The following is a 17,578-nucleotide window of genomic DNA, read 5'->3' on the forward strand; positions in this document are numbered from 1 at the left end:
ACATTTGTTGCTGAGAATTGCAAGCATAACCAAGCAGAGAATGAAAGCCTGCCGCACAAAATCAGCGTACAAACAACCCTTACCTCTCCACGCCGACCCCCACCCCCCACCTCTCGCCGCCCAGCCCCAAACTAATACTACTGGCCTCTGTACTGAAAGTGCGTGGATGTTGCGCTGCGTCTGGTGGTGTCGGGTGTAATGCTGGACGAATAGGGAAAGGGGGAGTGTTCTGCCCTGTGAAGCAATAGTATAATCGAGCTCGCTATCCTTCCTGTTCAAGCTCCATCCAAGCTCTAACACGGCCGGGCAACTGAGAAGGGACCCGTGTAGCGCAGCGTCCAGTTTCCGGTATCTAGTTCCAACCATGGGTCTGAAAGTGGGCTCTCTCTTCAACCTGCGTCCTCTCTGCTTCCAAGTGAACTCCTGAGGCTCGGTAAGTACCAATGCCGATTCCTCCCATCCAACTTGCAGTGCCTGTGAGCTGAACGGAAAGTGATGGAGGATCTCAACGGGGTCGGGCAGCAGAGGGAATGGACAAGCGCCATTTCGGGCCGGGAACCGTCTTCAGGCTGCGAGATAGTTACTGTAGTTCCATTTATAGATTGCGGAATATTGGGTTATGAACAGATTCGTTAGAGTGTCCATTAGGAACCTTTTATTACCCTTTTATATCTCTCGTTTCCCTCTCCCCTGACTGGTCTGAAGAAGGGTCTCGACCCGAAACGTCACCCATTCCTTCTCCCCAGAGATGCTGCCTGTCCCGCTGAGTTACTCCAGCATTTTGTGTCAACCTTTTATTACAGTTAGTCAAAATGTTGGCGACGCCGCCTTTGGAGTATCGTGTTCAGTTTTACTCATTTGGAATTAGGCGGCTACTATAACAGCATTTAAAAGACACTTGGGCAGGTAGATGGGAGGTAATTAAGCTGGAAAGGGTGCAGAGAAGATAGACGAATATGCCTCCAGTATTCGAAGGCCTGAGCTATAAGGAAAGGTTGGGCAGAGTACGACTTTATTCATTGGAGCGCAGGTGGCTGAGGGGCGATCTTATAGAGCTGTATTAAACCAGAAAGGGATAGATGGGGTGAATGCACGGTCTTTTACCGTGGGTAAGGGAATCAAGAACCAGAGGGCGTAAGTTTAATGTAAGAGGGGGAAGATTTAATAGGAACCCGAGGGGCAACTTTTTCACTGTCAAGTGATGGGTGTATGGAAATAGCTACCAGAGGAGGTAGTTGAAGCAGATGCTATAACACCATTCAAAAGACAATTTCCCAGGTACATGGATATGGGATTTGAGCCAAACGCGGGCTGGTGCGACTAGTTTAGATGGCGGCACTTTGGACGGTATGGACGAGTTGGGCCGAAGGGGCTGCTTCTGTACTATGTGATCCAATTGCCCCAATTACTTTTTGTGTTGGTTTGTGTTTGTGTTGGTTGTGATTGTGTGTGAAATTGTTTATTTTTATTGCTCTATTGCTGGACTGTGAGTGACATTTCATTTCACTGCACATCTTGTATGTGTATGTGACAAATAAACTTGACTTGACATAACGCTTTTGATCCAATGTTCCTCTTCAGGAAGGCGCTGGAATATTGACTGATTCCCACTCTTCGTTTCAGCCTTTGCTATTGTATTCTCAGTTATTTGCATAGGTGTTTAAAACTGTTTAACATGTTAAATCACAGGAAAGATCTTGGTGCTGGGCGATGGCTATACGTGACCCATGTTTATTTGCTTCAATTTAAGTGTCCAAATGTGGTCAATGGCGGGCAGAAGGCGTACACTTTATAAACAGGTGGGAAGCATTGAAAAAAAGATACTACGAGGAATAGGGGGGGGGGGGGGGGGGATAAACGTTACAGAATGTAAAGTGATGCATTTATTCACAAAATGCTGGAGTAACTCAGCAGGTCAGGCAGCATCTCAGGAGAGAAGGAATGGATGACGTTTCGGGTCGAGACGTCGGGATGGCAGGACTTTCATATGAAGAAAGACTGGATAGACTAGGCTTATACTCGCTGGAATTTAGAAGACTGAGGGGGGATCTTATTGAAACATATAAAATTCTTAAGGGGTTGGAGAGGCTAGATGCGGGAAGATTGTTCCCGATGTTGGGGAAGTCCAGAACCAGGGGTCACAGCTTAAGGATAAGGGGGAAGTCTTTTAGGACCGAGATGAGAAAACATTTTTTCACACAGAGAGTGGTGAATCTGTGGAATTCTCTGCCACAGAAGGTAGTTGAGGCCAGTTCATTGGCTATATTTAAGAGGGAGTTCGGTGTGGCCCTTGTGGCTAAAGGGATCAGGGGGTATGGAGAGAAGGCAGGTACAGGATACTGAGTTGGATGATCAGCCATGATCATATTGAATGGCGGGGGAGGCTCGAAGGGCCGAATGGCCTACTCCTGCGCCTATTTTCTATGTTTCTATGTTTCTATGAGACCCTTCTTCAGACTGATCAAGTGATGCATGATAGATGAAGAACTGTGGTTTACACATGAACTCGCTGACTATTTGGAAACATACCCACTTGCATTTTCTCTTTAATGCAGGAGTCCCTTGCACCTGTACCAGCGTGCCCGTGGTTTACCCAACGACAACGTGCGGCCGCGACGAGACTATGATAGTTCCGCGTAAATCCAACCAGGACTTGATCCGACCCCGATCTCGCAGGAACAGCTATGTATGCCAGCTTTTACACACACTGACCGCTCGGGTGCAGGCGCGAAAGTAGCAATCGTTATCTCCTTTGATGTGCGAAAGTTTTATACTGTGCAGTTTGACGAGCACGTGTTTTCGCACAGGGTAGATAGATAGAGGAGATGCAACAATCTAATGGTTCCCCATGCAGTAGGGAAATGCTAACTCCCCGCTCCACACAGACACGCAGTGTGATAACTGACTGATAAAATGACTGTGGTACCCGCTGGTAGAACCCCGGCCTCACAGTGCCTCGGACACGAGTTCGATCCTGACCACGGCCACTGTCTGTGTGGAGTTTGCACGTTCCCCCTATGACTACCTCCTGCTTCCTCCCACGTCCCAACAACGTGCAGTTTGGCAGGTTAGTTGGCCACAGTCACTGGCCCCAAGTGAGTGGGTGAGTGGCGGAACTTGGGTGTAGTTATTGGAGTGTGATGTGGGTTAGAGCAGGATTAGATGCTTGGTGGTTGACACCGACTCGCTGGGCCTTAGGGCTTGTTGTATCTCGCGGTGCCTACACAAAGGAGGTTGTAACATACAGACGTGTAACAATGGGTGTTCCTTCCCTTTAAGAGTTGTACCGTGGGATCATTTAGTCTCCAGTATACAATATTATATTGCAAACATTGGACTACATTTTCTGTTGGGATTGGATAGAGAGAAAGGATGCAAGTTATTTTATTTTACAAAGCACCTCCTTGGTTTACCTAACTACCATCCAGTACCTTAGGCACTGACATTGATGTAGAGGCAGCGGGCTAATTGTTTTGCCACAATGCTGATAGCATTACTGATCCAGAATGTGTACGGAAAACCTCTTTAGAATTTACTAATACTGTTTGTGTTCATATAGTCCAAACCGTTTTTCTCATATTATGCATGGGAGACTATATTGAGATTTATGAGGCACCCCTCACCTGTTAGAAAACAAACTTGGACGGGTCCTCGGATAGGAAACGTTTAGAGAGATATGAGCCAAACACGGGCAGACGGGACTAGTGTCGATGGGGGTAGACACAAAATGCTGGAGTAACTCAGCGGGTCAGGCAGCATCTCTGGAGTGAAGGAATGGGTGACGGTTCGGGTCGAGACCCTTCTTCAGTCTGACCTGAAACGTCACCCATTCCTTCTCTCCAGAGATACTGCCTGTCCCGCTGAGTTACTCCAGCATTTTGTGTCTATCTTCGATTTAAACCAGCGGCTGCAGTTCTTTCCTACAGATTCATTTCCTATTGGAAAACAGGGATTTGTCATAAGCTGTTACTTTTTGCAAAACACAAAGTGCTGGAGGAACTTCGGAGGGCCAGGCAAGAGGGAATGGACCGGCGACTTCCTGGTTGCCACCCCGCCTCACACAGATGCTGCATGAACCGTTCAGTTACTTCACCACTTTGTGTTTTGTTCAAAGTTCCAGGGTCTGCAGTTTCTTGTGTCTCCAGTTAGTATCTGCACAGTATTAACTTCTCCCGGGAATACTTGTTACTTGTGTAGGAATGAACTGCAGATGCTGGTTTACACTGGATAGACACAAAATGCTGGAGTAACTCAGCGGGACGGGCAGCATCTCTGTGGAGATGAAAGAGTGGGTGACGTTTCGGGTCGAGACCCTTCTTCAGACTGATGTCAGGGGAGGGGGGCGGGACGAAGATAGGATGTAGTAGGAGACAGGAAGACTATTGGGAGAACTGGGAAGGATAGAGAGGATAGAGGGAAAGCAGGGGCTATTTGAAGTTAGAGAAGTCAATGTTCATACCGCTGAGGTGTAAAACTACCCAAGCGAAATATGAGGTGAGAAACTTACAAAATTCTTAAGGGGTTGGACAGGCTAGATGCAGGAAGATTGTTCCCGATGTTGGGGAAGTCCAGAACAAGGGGTCACAGTTTAAGGATAAGGGGGAAGTCTTCTAGGACCGAGATGAGAAAACATTTTTTCACACAGAGAGTGGTGAATCTGTGAAATTCTCTGCCACAGAGGGTAGTTGAGGCCAGTTCATTGGCTATATTTAAGAGGGAGTTAGATGTGGCCCTTGTGGCTAAAGGGATCAGGAGGTATGGAGAGAAGGCAGGTACGGGATGCTGAGTTGGGTGATCAGCCATGATCATATTGAATGGCGGTGCAGGCTCGAAGGGCCGAATGGCCTACTCCTGCACCTATTTTCTATGTTTCTATGTGCTGTTCCTCCAATTTGCGCTGGGTCGGTTTCTTGGTCGGTATGGACTGAAGGGCCTGTGTCCGTGCTGTGCAGAGTTGGGCTGAAGGGCCTGTGTCCGTGCTGTGCAGACAATGCCCCATTACAATCACAAGAAGTTATAAATGATGCACATTTATCAGAACGCAAAGCATAATTTGCCACGAAAGCGACAAAGTCTACAAATATATACAACAACGAACCTGCCAATGAAGCCTGTACAGTTTAGTTCTTTTCACTGTTCAACATTTTCTTCATCAATCTTCATCATGTTTGTTTGAAATGCATTTTTTTTCTTCTTCTGTAACCTGTAGGTGCTGCCAAAATATCCAGTCCCTTCTCTGCAGGAGACACTGGACACGTACCTGAAATCTGTGAATCACTTGGTCAAGGAGGAGCAGTACCAGACCACCAAAGCCATTGTGGAACGTTTTGGGGCCCCTGGTGGGGTGGGAGAACTTTTGCAGGAACATTTGGTAAAGCGAAAAGAAAATGAAGTTAATTGGGTAATGGCAGCATTGCATTCTTTCAATGAGAATGCATGCATTTTACTTAATGTTTACTTACTCGTGAGAAACAACAGCAAAGAAAAGACTGCAACAATAAAATCACTTTTGCGATGTGTAATGGATCTTGTTTGGACTGCACTTCGGAAACTGTGCACAGGTCTGGCCTCTATGAGAAAGGTTATACTTGAGTTCGAAGGAGTAAAATTAAGATTTACTAGATAGATTGTTGGAAATTATCTTCCATAGATGGGATTCCATTATCTTCCATTATCTTCCATAGATGGGATTATCTAATGAGGAGCAATTAGAAAGAAAGAACCTCAAATGCTGGTTGTAATGGCAACTTTCCGACTATTCCAATGACTTATTTTCCATTTGCCATTACTACACGGAGAATAGGAGTGGTCTTAGGCAGACCTAACAGAACAGATCTTCCAGTCGTTATTTCCAGTTTGATTGGTTGCTTATTGAAGTAGTTGTACAAACAAGGAGATGAACATACCAGGCTATACTTATTTTGCATACTAGTCGATGTTGGCAGCGCTGTCCCTTGTCTGGTCCCAGGTCTCAGGTCTGTCCAGTCGTTGGTCTGTCCAGGTCTGGTGAGAACTGTATGCTCTCCCTCCCTGTGCCTGGCTCTTCCTGTCCCTTATGCCCATATATACACACCACCCTGTGCTTCTAATGACCACCCCCAAGTGTCCAAAATAAAACGGCAAGATATATTGAGACAAAATAATATAATATGCCATCAGTAGCTAGTCTAAACATAAATGGCTCCTAAATTGGTTAATACACAAAAGGACACAAATTAATGGAGTAACTCAACGGGGAGCATCACTGGACAATAGGCAATAGACAATAGGTGCAGGAGTAGGCCATTCGGCACTTCGAGCCAGCACCGCCATTCAATATGATCATGGCTGATCATTCTCAATCAGTACCCCGTTCCTGCCTTCTCCCCATACCCCCTGACTCCGCTATCCTTAAGAGCTCTATCTAGCTCTCTCTTGAATGCATTCAGAGAATTGGCCTCCACTGCCTTCTGAGGCGGAGAATTCCACAGATCCACAACTCTCTGACTGAAAAAGTTTTTCATGGACATGGATAGGTGACATTTCGGGCTCAGACCGTTCTTCAGACTGATTGTAGGGAGGGAGAAGAAAGCTGGAAAAGGGGAGAGGCAGAACAAAGCACAGCGGGTGATGAGTGGGTGGAGCCAGAGAGCGGTGGGAATCACAGAGGGGTGGCAGTGAGGGAGGGTCTCACGGAAATGAAGTCGGCTCGGCATATATTATCTTGTGTTTAGAAGGTGAGAGGTGATCTCACCTCTGAAACATTAAGGTTCTGATGGGGACTGAAGAAACTGCAGATGCTAGAATCTTGAGCAAATAACAAGCTTGGAGGAATTCATTGTGTCAGACAATAGACAATAGACAATAGGTGCAGGAGTAGGACATTCAGCCCTTCGAGCCAGCACCGCCATTCAATGCGATCATGGCTGATCACTCTCAATCAGTACCCCATTCCTGCCTTCTCCCCATACCCCCTCACACCTGTGGAGGGAATGGATGGACAACCTTTTGATTTGGGACCCTTCTTCAGACTGAAAGTTCTCATGGGTTTTGTCCACACAGTTGCTGGGATAAATTTTCCTATGGCTGGGTGCATCAGAACAAAATGTCAGGGACTCAAAATGAGGGGTTGCCCATTCAGAAATGTGTTCAGGAGTAATGTTTCTTTGCAATATTCCCTGAGGAGAGTTGCAGGGATTTGGACTCTGAATATATTCAAGACATAGGCTGATTGATTTTTGAAAGTTGGGGAAATGAAGGGATAAAAATTAGAAAGTGGTGCTGTGTTAAAAGACCAAACATGACCAAACAATGGACATAGATGTTGTAATGACCAGCTCTTCCTGTCATCTTTATGTTTCCATTATGTTTTTGTTTTTAATTTTATGGAACATGAGCTCCATAATTTCTATTTTCCAGATAGGATAGACTATATTATATTGCAATGTTTTCCCGAAACTTGCATTTTGCATTAAACCTGTCCCTGTTAGACATAGAGGTTTCCCTTTTCTCAATAAATCAGATATGCCACTGCATTTCTAATGGGCTCCTCATTAAATTATTTGAGCAAGAGGACATCAACAGGCAAATTCTGCAGTGACTCAAAGTGAGGCAAAAAGGGACTTACTTAATTTTGTCTCGATGTACAATGTTCACAATAGAGGAAAACAATCAACCATAGTCTATTGTCTATTGTCTATGGTCCCTTGGTGTTACTTGTCAAACTTTATGAACCATCTGCTATTGATAAGTCATAGTCGGCTCATCATTTTTATTTATGGTTTAAGTTGAAAGGACTGAATAAACTAGACAATCAAAAGAGGCTGTTCTAAAGATGTGTAGGAAGGAACTGCAGATGCTGGTTTACACCGAAGATAGACACTGGAGTAACTCAGAGGGTCAGGCAGCATCTGTGGAGAGAAGCAGCAGGTGACGTTTCGGGTCGAGACCCTTCTTCGGACTGAGAGTCAGAGGGGGGTGGAACTAGAGATACGAAAGGGTACAAAGAAAAAGTGAATGAAAGGTGTCAAAAGGACATATCAAAGTCAGCAACGATGATCAAGGGGAGATGGAGCCCACAATGGTCCATTGCTGACTGTGGAGAAGGTGGTAGGTTTATTTGTAGTAACAATAAACTATTCTGTCTTCTCTTCCCAAGATTTCTGACTGGTGGTTGGATACTATGTATCTGTGCAATCCACTTGCACTTCCAGTAAACTCTAGTCCTGGAATGGTCTTTCCTCAGCAGAACTTCCAGGATGAGGGTGATCAGCTCAGGTACAACTATTCATGCACCCTGTTTGATGTAGCACCACACAGAAATATATTATTTTGTAAAATGCAAGATAGCAACAATATGTCTGTGCTTTCTCCGTTACAATGCCTTGCTTTTGACACTTAAGGCTGAGATTAAAACACAGCCCTAAAGTACTATATTGGTATTATTTCTTGCTAATATTTCAAGAACCAGGTCCCTGAATATGTGGATGTTCTTATTGCTGCTTTGTTGCTCTTACCTGATCCTAAATAAATGTTTTTTAAAGGTAGGGTTACCACTGAATGGTTTCCTCAAACCCTTTGCGCATGCAGCAAAGTAGTACACTGTCGTTGGTGGCATGTGTTTGCCTGGGTTATGTAACATTATCCAAACGTGAACCAAGGCTTATGCATTGCATGGCCATCTTCTCATCTATTTGCATTGGTGAACTGTGTCTCACCAATTAAACTTAAACCAAATGTGTGGGAAGGAACTGCAGAAGCTGGTTTAAACCGAAGATAGACGCAAAAAGCTGGAGTAACTCAACAGGTCAGACAGCATCTCTGGAAGGAGTAGGTGACCTGAAACGTCACCTATTCCTTCTCTCCAGAGATGCTGTCTGACCCACTGAGTTACTCCAGCTTTTTGCATCTACCTAAACGTAACCAAACCTGGGCATCATTTCCTTGTTGAAGCTGCAAGAGTATTTTGTGTCTATCTTCAATTTAAACCAGTATCTGCAGTTCTTTCCTACACTGCAAGAGTTTTGTTGTTATCTAGTCGTATATGGTTTCCAATCCTGTGAGTAATTGCAGTCAGGTATAATTATAGATAGTAATTATAATGATCATCATTCAGGGACCTGTTTCCATTGGAGCGAGCTTCCATTGATGATGGCATGTGGTGCCTTTATTAACAGTTTATTTTCCCATTACAGGTTTGCTGCTCGTCTCATCTGTGGAATACTGGATTACAAACTTGTATTGGATGCGTAAGTAATTGACAATCAGAAATAAACTTCCAATCATTTTAAGATTTTCTTAAGATTTAAGATTTAGAGATACAGCGCGGAAACAAGACCTTCCGCCCAGCGATCCCCGCACACTAACACTATCCTACACACACTAGGGACAATTTTTACATTTTACCCAGTCAATTAACCTACATACCTGTACGTCTTTGGAGTGTGGGAGGAACTGAAGATCTCGGCGAAAACCCACGCAGGTCACGGGGAGAACGTACAAACTCCGTACAGACGGCGCCCGTAGTCAGGATCGAACCTGAGTCTCAGGCACTGCATTCGCTGTAAGGCAGCAACTCTACCGCTGCACCACCGTGCCGCCCATCATATAAGTTAAAATGGCCAATGATTCCATTCCTTTGCTGTTGTCTCTCCAACAATAAGTCTCCAAGTTATTTAGTGAAATACTTTCACTTTCTAAAATGTCTCATCAAATTATTTTGAATATCTGTTTTTGACATGAAAAGGAAATAATTTATAAAATGTGTGGGGTATGTTTACTTTTATTCTGAATATAGGCACAAAAAGCTGGAGTGACTCAATGGGACAGGCAGCATCTCTGGAGAAAAGGAATGGGTGATGTTTTGGGTCAAGACCCTTCTTCAGACCCCAACTTTATTTTTATTCTGTTGGGAAACCAAGATCAAAGACTTTGGTGTAGTGTCAACAAGAATAACTAGTGTAGGAAAGAAAACTGCAGATGCTGGTTTAAATCGAAGGTGGACACAAAATGCTGGAGTAACTCAGCGGGTCAGGCAGCATCTCTGGAGAGAAGGAATGGGTGACGTTTCGGGTCGAGAGCCTTCTTCAGACTGATGTTAGGGGGGGGGGGCGATCAAGATAGGATGTAGTAGGAGACAGGAAGACTGGTGGGAGAACTGGGAAGGGGAAGAGGATAGAGAGGGAAAGCAGGGACTTTCTGGGGTTAGAGAAGTCAATGTTGATACCGCTGGGGTGTAAACTACCCAAACGAAATATGAGGTGCTGTTCCTCCAATTTGCACTGGGCCTCACTCTGGCAATGGAGGAGGCCCAGGACAGAAATAACTAATGTGCTGGGTGCCAGGCATAAAGTTTAAATTCTCGGGTTCGTAGTAGACGTTTCTGGCTGATGGGGTGAAGGCCTTTTAAAGTTCTGAAAAAGTCCGTTACTGTGCAAGGGAATGCTTAGGCTTAGGTTCAGGTTTATTATTGTCGTGTGTACCGAGATACAGTGAAAAGCTTTGTTTTGTCTCCTATCCAATCAAGTCAAGACAATACTATACATAAATCCAATCAAGCCAAACTCAAATACAATAGGTAGAGTGAAAGGAACGATAGATACACTGTGATGTGAATTTGGTTTCTTCTCTTTTGGAACTTGAGGCTTACAAAAGTAACAATAAGAGTAATGACTAGAATAATATTGGTAAAATAGAGAAGATTGAGTGATTATGTTAAAAGTGCTGGAAATAATCAGCAAGTCCGGCAGCTTCCAAAGATGGAGGAATCTGTAAGGACAAGGACATTATAAGTCTTAAAGAAATTAAAGAAAATAATTTTTTTAATTGCTGTGTTTTAATTTATTTAGAGCAAAATTGTGATTACGAATTCCAACACCTCAGAGGTTTAGTGCCTGATTATTATTAGATTAGATTATTGGTGAATGAATTATATATTTTCCTGACAGCGGGGGGATTTTTAGTTTGATCTACGAGAAAAATTGTAAATCAGCACTCAAATAATTTATGTACAAGTTGTTCAGGAGTTTGTACAACTTTAGCATAGACATTGCTTATTGAACCACACATGGTTTGCATGCATTAAATCCTAAATCAGACAATATCTAACTTAGAAGAAAATGTTGATACAAGGAAATTGCAGATGCTGGAATCTTGAGCAAAAAGAAAAGTGGTGGAGCAACTCAGTGGGTCAGGCAGCAACTGTGGAGTGAATGGACACATGCTGCTGTTTGGGTCGGGACCATTCTTCAGACTGATTGGAGTAGGGGGGGAGAAAGCTGGTAAAGAGGTGGGGTGGGTACACAACCTGGCAAGTGATGGGTGGAGATAGACACAAAGTGCTGAAGTAACTCAGCGGGTCAGGCAGCATCTTTGGAGAAAAATAATGGTGACGATTCGGATCGGAACCCTTCTTCAGGCTGAAAGTAGAGTGGGGAGGGGGAGGAACTGGAGGATGGAAAAGGCCAGAACGAATCAGGGCTGGCAACAGATGACCAAGGAAGGGTGGAGCGAGCCCATGGATGTTGAAGAGATGATAGGTGGATACAGGTGAGGGGGCTGGTTGACAGATTGTTGGGAAAAGTGCCAAAGGCTACAGTGAAAATGAGACAACAGAATGTCAGAGAGGGAATGAATAGAAGGTGAAATGTCAAGCCTGAGGTAAGGATATTGATGGAAGGGGACAGAGGGGAGAGGAATGAGGAGGTATAAGAGGGAAATGTGAGACTCAGGAATGGGGGATAAGTGTAGGGAGGAGAGAAAAGAAGCAGGGTGATTGGTTGATGGGAAATGGTGGCAGAGGGGGGCTGTGGAATCATAGGAGGACAAGTGGGGGTGGGGGTTTTACTTGAAATTGTGGAATTAATTGTCCTTACCATTGATAGACACAAAAAGCTGGAGTAACTCAATGGAACAGTCAGCATATCTGGAGAGAAGGAACCGGTGGCGTTTCGTGCTGAGACCCTTCTTCAGACTGGTTAGGGATAAGGAAAATGAGAGATGTAGGCGATGATGTAGAGAGATAAAGAACAATGAATGAAAGATATGCAAAAAAGTAACGATGATAAAGGGAACTGGCCATTGTTAGTTGTTTGCAGGGTGAAAACGAGAAGCTGGTGCGACTTGGGTGGGGGAGGGATAGAGAGAGAGGGAATGCGGGGGCGACCTGAAATGAGAGAAATGCAGACTCATACCACTGGGCTGTGAGCTGCCCAAGCGAAATATGAGAAGCTGTTCCTCCAATTTGGGTCTAGCCTCACTCTGCTCACCCACACCATTGGGTGGGAAGATGGGCGGGCATCAGCTGGATTATTAAAGTATCGGCTTTCCCTTCTTGTTTTGCAGCCGTGCCTTACCTGTTGATTTTGCTCGTGGTCAGTTAGCAGGACATGCCTTGTGTATGGAACAATACTACAGGCTTTTCACATCCTACCGTCTGCCAGGCCAGCAAAAGGACACACTGGTAACCCAGAAAAGCAATGCCATGCCTGAAACGGAGCACGTGATTGTGGCTTATCGAAACCAGGTGAGACTTCAATTTACACTGGGAAACATGGAGCTGCATGTGGAGGAGGTGGAAATTAACAGTGGGGTGGTCTTAGCCAGAGTAGAAGAGGTGTGGGTGAGAAAATAAGATAGCAACAAACTAGTGTGAACAGGTGTCAATTATTGGCATGGATTTGGTGGGCCGAAGGGCCTGTTTCCATGCTGTATCTAAACTAAATTAGAAGAAATGAATGGACAAATGAGTTCAAAGTTGATAAATTCTGGACAATTTATCTTTTCCGATGACTAACAATTAATTTTTTTTATCAATAAAGGATGATATATTAGAACTGAAAAAGGTAGAAACGAGGAATTGCAGATGTTGCCTTGCAATTGCTGCCTTACAGCGCCAGAGACCCAGGTTCAATCTTGACTATGGGTGCTGTCTGTACAGAGTTCCAACATTCTCCGTGTGATTGCATGGGTTTTCTCTGGGTACTCCGGTTTCCTGCCATATTCCAAAGACATGCGGGTTTGTGGGTTGATTGCCTTCACTAAACTGTTCCTAGAGTGTAAGATAGAACTAGTGTATGGGTGATGGCTGGTCAGCATGGGCACGGTGGGTCGAAGGGCCTGTTTCTATGCTGTATGTCTAAAGTCCAGTCTAATGTCTCTGCTGGTTTACCAAAAAAATGATAGAAATAATAGAAATGACCCTTGTTGAGTTCGATGCAAAGACATTTAAAGTGATCCTTATACGTAACGCACGCTTCTCAACATTTTGCATGGACTCCAAACAGGATTGCATTAAAGTTTACTTCCGTCACTTTGTTTTGTGCCAGTTCTTTGTTTTGGATGTTGTCATAAACTACAGACGTTTGAACGAAACCGACTTGTTCACCCAATTGAGGAGGATTGTAAAAATGGCAGGGAGTGAGGTCGAAAGGTCACCTTCTTTAGGTCTCCTCACATCCGACTGTCGGCCCAAGTGGGCGGAGGCAAGGAAAGTGGTTATAAGAGGTCAGTAGCAAGTATGCATGCAGAATCATACTGTAACACAAAACCCGCTAGGCAAATGCACTTTGTGTTTTACGTCAATGCAAACTATATGGTTAGCTTTGCATATGTTTCCTGTAACATCTTTTGCAATAATTCAAATGAGATCTCAGAAAACTATATACATGAATTCAATTTAATCGCATTTTCCTCAGAAGCCCAATTATCTTTTGGGTATTATAACTAGAATGCATGTTATGCAAAAATTAACATAATGTTCAATGAAATGACTACTCAACCAATACAGGTCATATATGTTGGGAGATAGTAAAGTCTAATGGATAGCTGCACAGACAATAGACAATAGACAATAGACAATAGGTGCAGGAGTAGGCCATTCAGCCCTTCGAGCCAGCACCGCCATTCAATGCGATCATGGCTGATCACTCTCAATCAGTACCCCGTTCCTGCCTTCTCCCCATACCCCCTCACTCCGCTATCCTTAAGAGCTCTATCCAGCTCTCTCTTGAAAGCATCCAACGAACTGGCCTCCACTGCCTTCTGAGGCAGAGAATTCCACACCTTCACCACTCTCTGACTGAAAAAGACATGGGCCAAGTGAATCACTCATGGCTTGTTCTATTCTGCCACCTGGGCTTCCTTCTGGTACTCCACTTTCCACCCACATCCCAAAGACCTGCGAATTTGTAGGTTAATTGGCCCAATGTAAAAATTGCTGCCAAGTATTTAGGGAGTGGATGAGAAAAAGGGATATCATAGGACTTCCGTGAACTGATAGTTGGAGTGGACTCAGTGGGGCGAAGGGCCTGTTTCCATGCTGAATCTTTCAATCAATCAAAAAACCTACATTTCTGTTCAAAGAGTTGTCATCCGTATGCATTTCTGCACTTGTTATCATCTTGGTGAAAAGCCTACAATGACAATTGACATGTGGTAGATTAAACCCCATATCTTTAGGCACCTTCTATCCTGGGAACATTTGTTCTGGGGAAATATGATGTGTACTACTGACCCCAAACGTTCAAACCAAATCTTCCCCAATATCGCCATTTGCTTCCTTACTCTAACTAAACCCCAGAATTGGCACTGAGTTACTCCGATATCCTCCAGTGAAGGAGAGTTACCTTTAAGAAAACATTCCAGTGGACTTCTTGTTCCTTACTTATATTGGCTTCTAGCTCCGCTGTACCACCAAGCCTAATTAGAAGATAGACACAAAATGCTGGAATAACTCAGCAGGGCAGCTAGCATCTCTGGAGAGAAGAAATGGGTGATGTTTAGAGTCAAGACCCTTCTTCATTCCTTCTGTTCAGAGGTGCTGCCTGTCTCGCAGAGTTACTCCAACATTTTGTGTCTATCTTCGGTGTATACCTGCATCTGCAGTACCTTCCTATGCATTTCGTCCAACCAAGCCTAATTCTTGTGGGGCAACAATACACTTTTGCCTTGCAATGTATATTTTACACGCAACATTACCAGATTTTGTTGAACTCCCTGCATTATATTTACATTGAACCACAGATAATATATCAATGTCTTTATTCGTATTATTTTAAGAAGTACTTCCTGGTTTGGCATTTGGTTATGATCATGATTACGGTGTAGATACTGCCAATCGCACATATGTCTCCAATTGCAGAGAATGTAAGAACACACCTCTGTGGAAATTAGAATCTGCGTTCGTCTATTTTTGCAAGATGAATTCATTTGCTAACGACTGAAGTGCAGGTTTACAAAATTCTTAAGGGGTTGGACAGGTTAGATGCAGGAAGATTGTTCCCGATGTTGGGGAAGTCCAGAACAAGGGGTCACAGTTTAAGGATAAGGGGGAAGTCTTTTAGGACCGAGATGAGAACGTTTTTTTTCACACAGAGAGTGGTGAATCTGTGGAATTCTCTGCCACAGAGGGTAGTTGAGGCCAGTTCATTGGCTATATTTAAGAGGGAGTTAGATGTGGCCCTTGTGGCTAAAGGGATCAGGGGGGATGGAGAGAAGGCAGGTGCAGGGTACTGAGTTGGATGATCAGCCATGATCATATTGAATGGCAGTGCAGGCTCGAAGGGCTGAATGGCCTACTCCTGTACCTATTTTCTATGTTTCTATGTTTCTATGTTTAATTTAACGACATCTGGAAATCCAATATCCAACACTAGAAATCACTCCAATAGTTCCACAACTACAATTATTTCACTTCAATCATTTAAGCAAATTGTTGGTCCTTTGTTTCTGGCAATGATGAGTGAGAAGATTCACTCTTATACCCAGACACCATGTCCTAAAACTCCACTCCTTTTAAAATATACAAAAAGATTAATAAAGCCAAGAGTAGGTCCCCTGCAGTCAGAAACTGGAAACTGCATAGGGATGAACATGGCACTGGTAGACAATTAAACAAATACTTCACTTCGAAGGTGTCTGTACAGAGTTTGTACGTTCTCCCCGTAACCGCATGGGTTTTCTCCGGGTGCTCCGGTTTCCTCCCACACTCCAAAGTCGTGCAGGTTTGTAGGTTAATTGGCTTTGGTAAAATGTTAAATTGTCCCTAGTGTGCAGGATAGTGGTAGTCTATGTGGTGATCGCTGGTTGACATGGACTCGGTGGGCCGAAGGGCTTGTTTCCACGCTGTATCTCTAAACTAACCTAAACTTCAATACAGTCCTGAAAATCTGTTGCCCGGGTCAACTTGGTCCATGCTTCCTCTTGCAGATTCATCCAACCGAGACTCTCTGAATGCCATTGAACGTGGCATATTTCTGCTTTGCTTGGATGAACCAATTGACGTTGAACTGACTGATCTAAATATGGCTCTGCAGATGATGCATGGCAATGGTTGGCATAAAAACGGTGCAAATCGGTGGTATGATAAAACTATGCAGGTAATGGGCATGTGGTGACAATAAATTGAGTTTCATTGAAGAAGTATTTCTCTAATGTTCCCAATGTTGGGCGCGTCCAGAACCAGGGGCCACACAATCTAAGAATATATGGTGGAAGCCATTTAAAACTGAGGTGAGAAGAAACCTTTTCACCCAGAGAGTTGTGAATTTGTGGAATTCTCTGCCACAAAAGGCAGTGGAGGCCAATTCACTGGATGAATTTAAAAGAGAGTTAGATAGAACTCTTGGGGCTAGCGGAATCAAGGGATATGGGGAGAAGGCAGGCATGGGTTACTGATTGTGGATGATCAGCCATGATCACAATGAATGGCGGTGCTGGCTTGAAGGGCCAAATGGCCTCCTCCTGCACCTATTTTCTATGTTTCTATGTTTCTATGAAAAAAGTAAAAAATAAATTTTTTGTAATGTTTAAAAATATTATCCTGGTAATTCAGTGGGTGCAAAAGTGGGATAATATAGAACTAGTGTGAAGAGGTGGTCTGTGGTTGGTATGGACTCGGTGGGCCGAAGAGCCTATTCCCAGCTGTATCTTCCACTCAATTCAATTAACCCAACATTGCTTGAACAAACATTTGGCTATGGGAAATCCTTTACATGGTATATGTTTTCCTATCACCCCATGAATTGAAAACCGCTACTTCATGAGAGAACCCCTGGTTAAAGCTGCTGCCTCTATGTTTTGTCAATACCAGCCAATGCAAAATAAATAAGCCTGTTATATGGTTTAATATCTTATCGGTACAATTATCAAGAAAAACTGCACAATGGACTCTTGACAGAAGGCATTTCAGTACACGCTTTACTTTTGAACTTTAGAATTACCCCCAGAATAACAGAATTACAAAATGATTTATTTCCATTTATTCCCGCAGTTTATTGTTGGAGCAGATGGATTGTGTGGTCTGGTTTATGAGCATTCACCAGCAGAAGGGATTGCTGTTGTACAGTGTGTCGAACATCTACTTTGCTACATGTACGTTATCATTTTCTGGCTATTTGTACTCATCCTTGTTTCATAAAAATCAAACTCAGGAAAGGATTTGCTGTTTACAAGAGAGAGCATAGATGGGCAATGGGGATGCAAGAATCCGTTTCTAAAGGAGCAGAACATCTTTTAACAAGAAATTTGTTTTGCCAGCATTTCCCTTTCAGAATAAAGGTGCCGTATTGCACAGAAAACATCCTGGAAGCCGTGATTTATT

General features: G+C 43.9%; 1 protein-coding gene across 2 annotated transcripts in view; it reads left to right on the forward strand.

Moving 5' to 3' along the window:
* The first annotated feature begins 304 nt into the window (after positions 1–304).
* The window catches only part of chata (choline O-acetyltransferase a), a 28,417-nt gene continuing 11,143 nt past the window's right edge, over positions 305–17,578 (forward strand). Inside the window, exons 1-9 of one of the 2 annotated variants that reach the window (XM_078428274.1) lie at positions 305–433; positions 2,556–2,686; positions 5,210–5,401; positions 8,138–8,256; positions 9,174–9,227; positions 12,322–12,502; positions 13,305–13,482; positions 16,186–16,355; positions 17,249–17,349. In XM_078428274.1, coding sequence (XP_078284400.1) covers positions 2,624–2,686; positions 5,210–5,401; positions 8,138–8,256; positions 9,174–9,227; positions 12,322–12,502; positions 13,305–13,482; positions 16,186–16,355; positions 17,249–17,349 — 1,058 coding nt within the window. In that variant the 5' untranslated portion in view covers positions 305–433; positions 2,556–2,623. Of the gene's footprint in view, positions 434–2,479; positions 2,687–5,209; positions 5,402–8,137; positions 8,257–9,173; positions 9,228–12,321; positions 12,503–13,304; positions 13,483–16,185; positions 16,356–17,248; positions 17,350–17,578 lie in introns of those variants that run through there. The other variant, XM_078428273.1, reaches the window with a different exon arrangement.

This window comes from Rhinoraja longicauda, chromosome 35 (genome assembly GCF_053455715.1).
Source record: "Rhinoraja longicauda isolate Sanriku21f chromosome 35, sRhiLon1.1, whole genome shotgun sequence".
In the NCBI taxonomy this organism is placed as follows: Eukaryota; Metazoa; Chordata; class Chondrichthyes; order Rajiformes; family Arhynchobatidae; genus Rhinoraja; species Rhinoraja longicauda.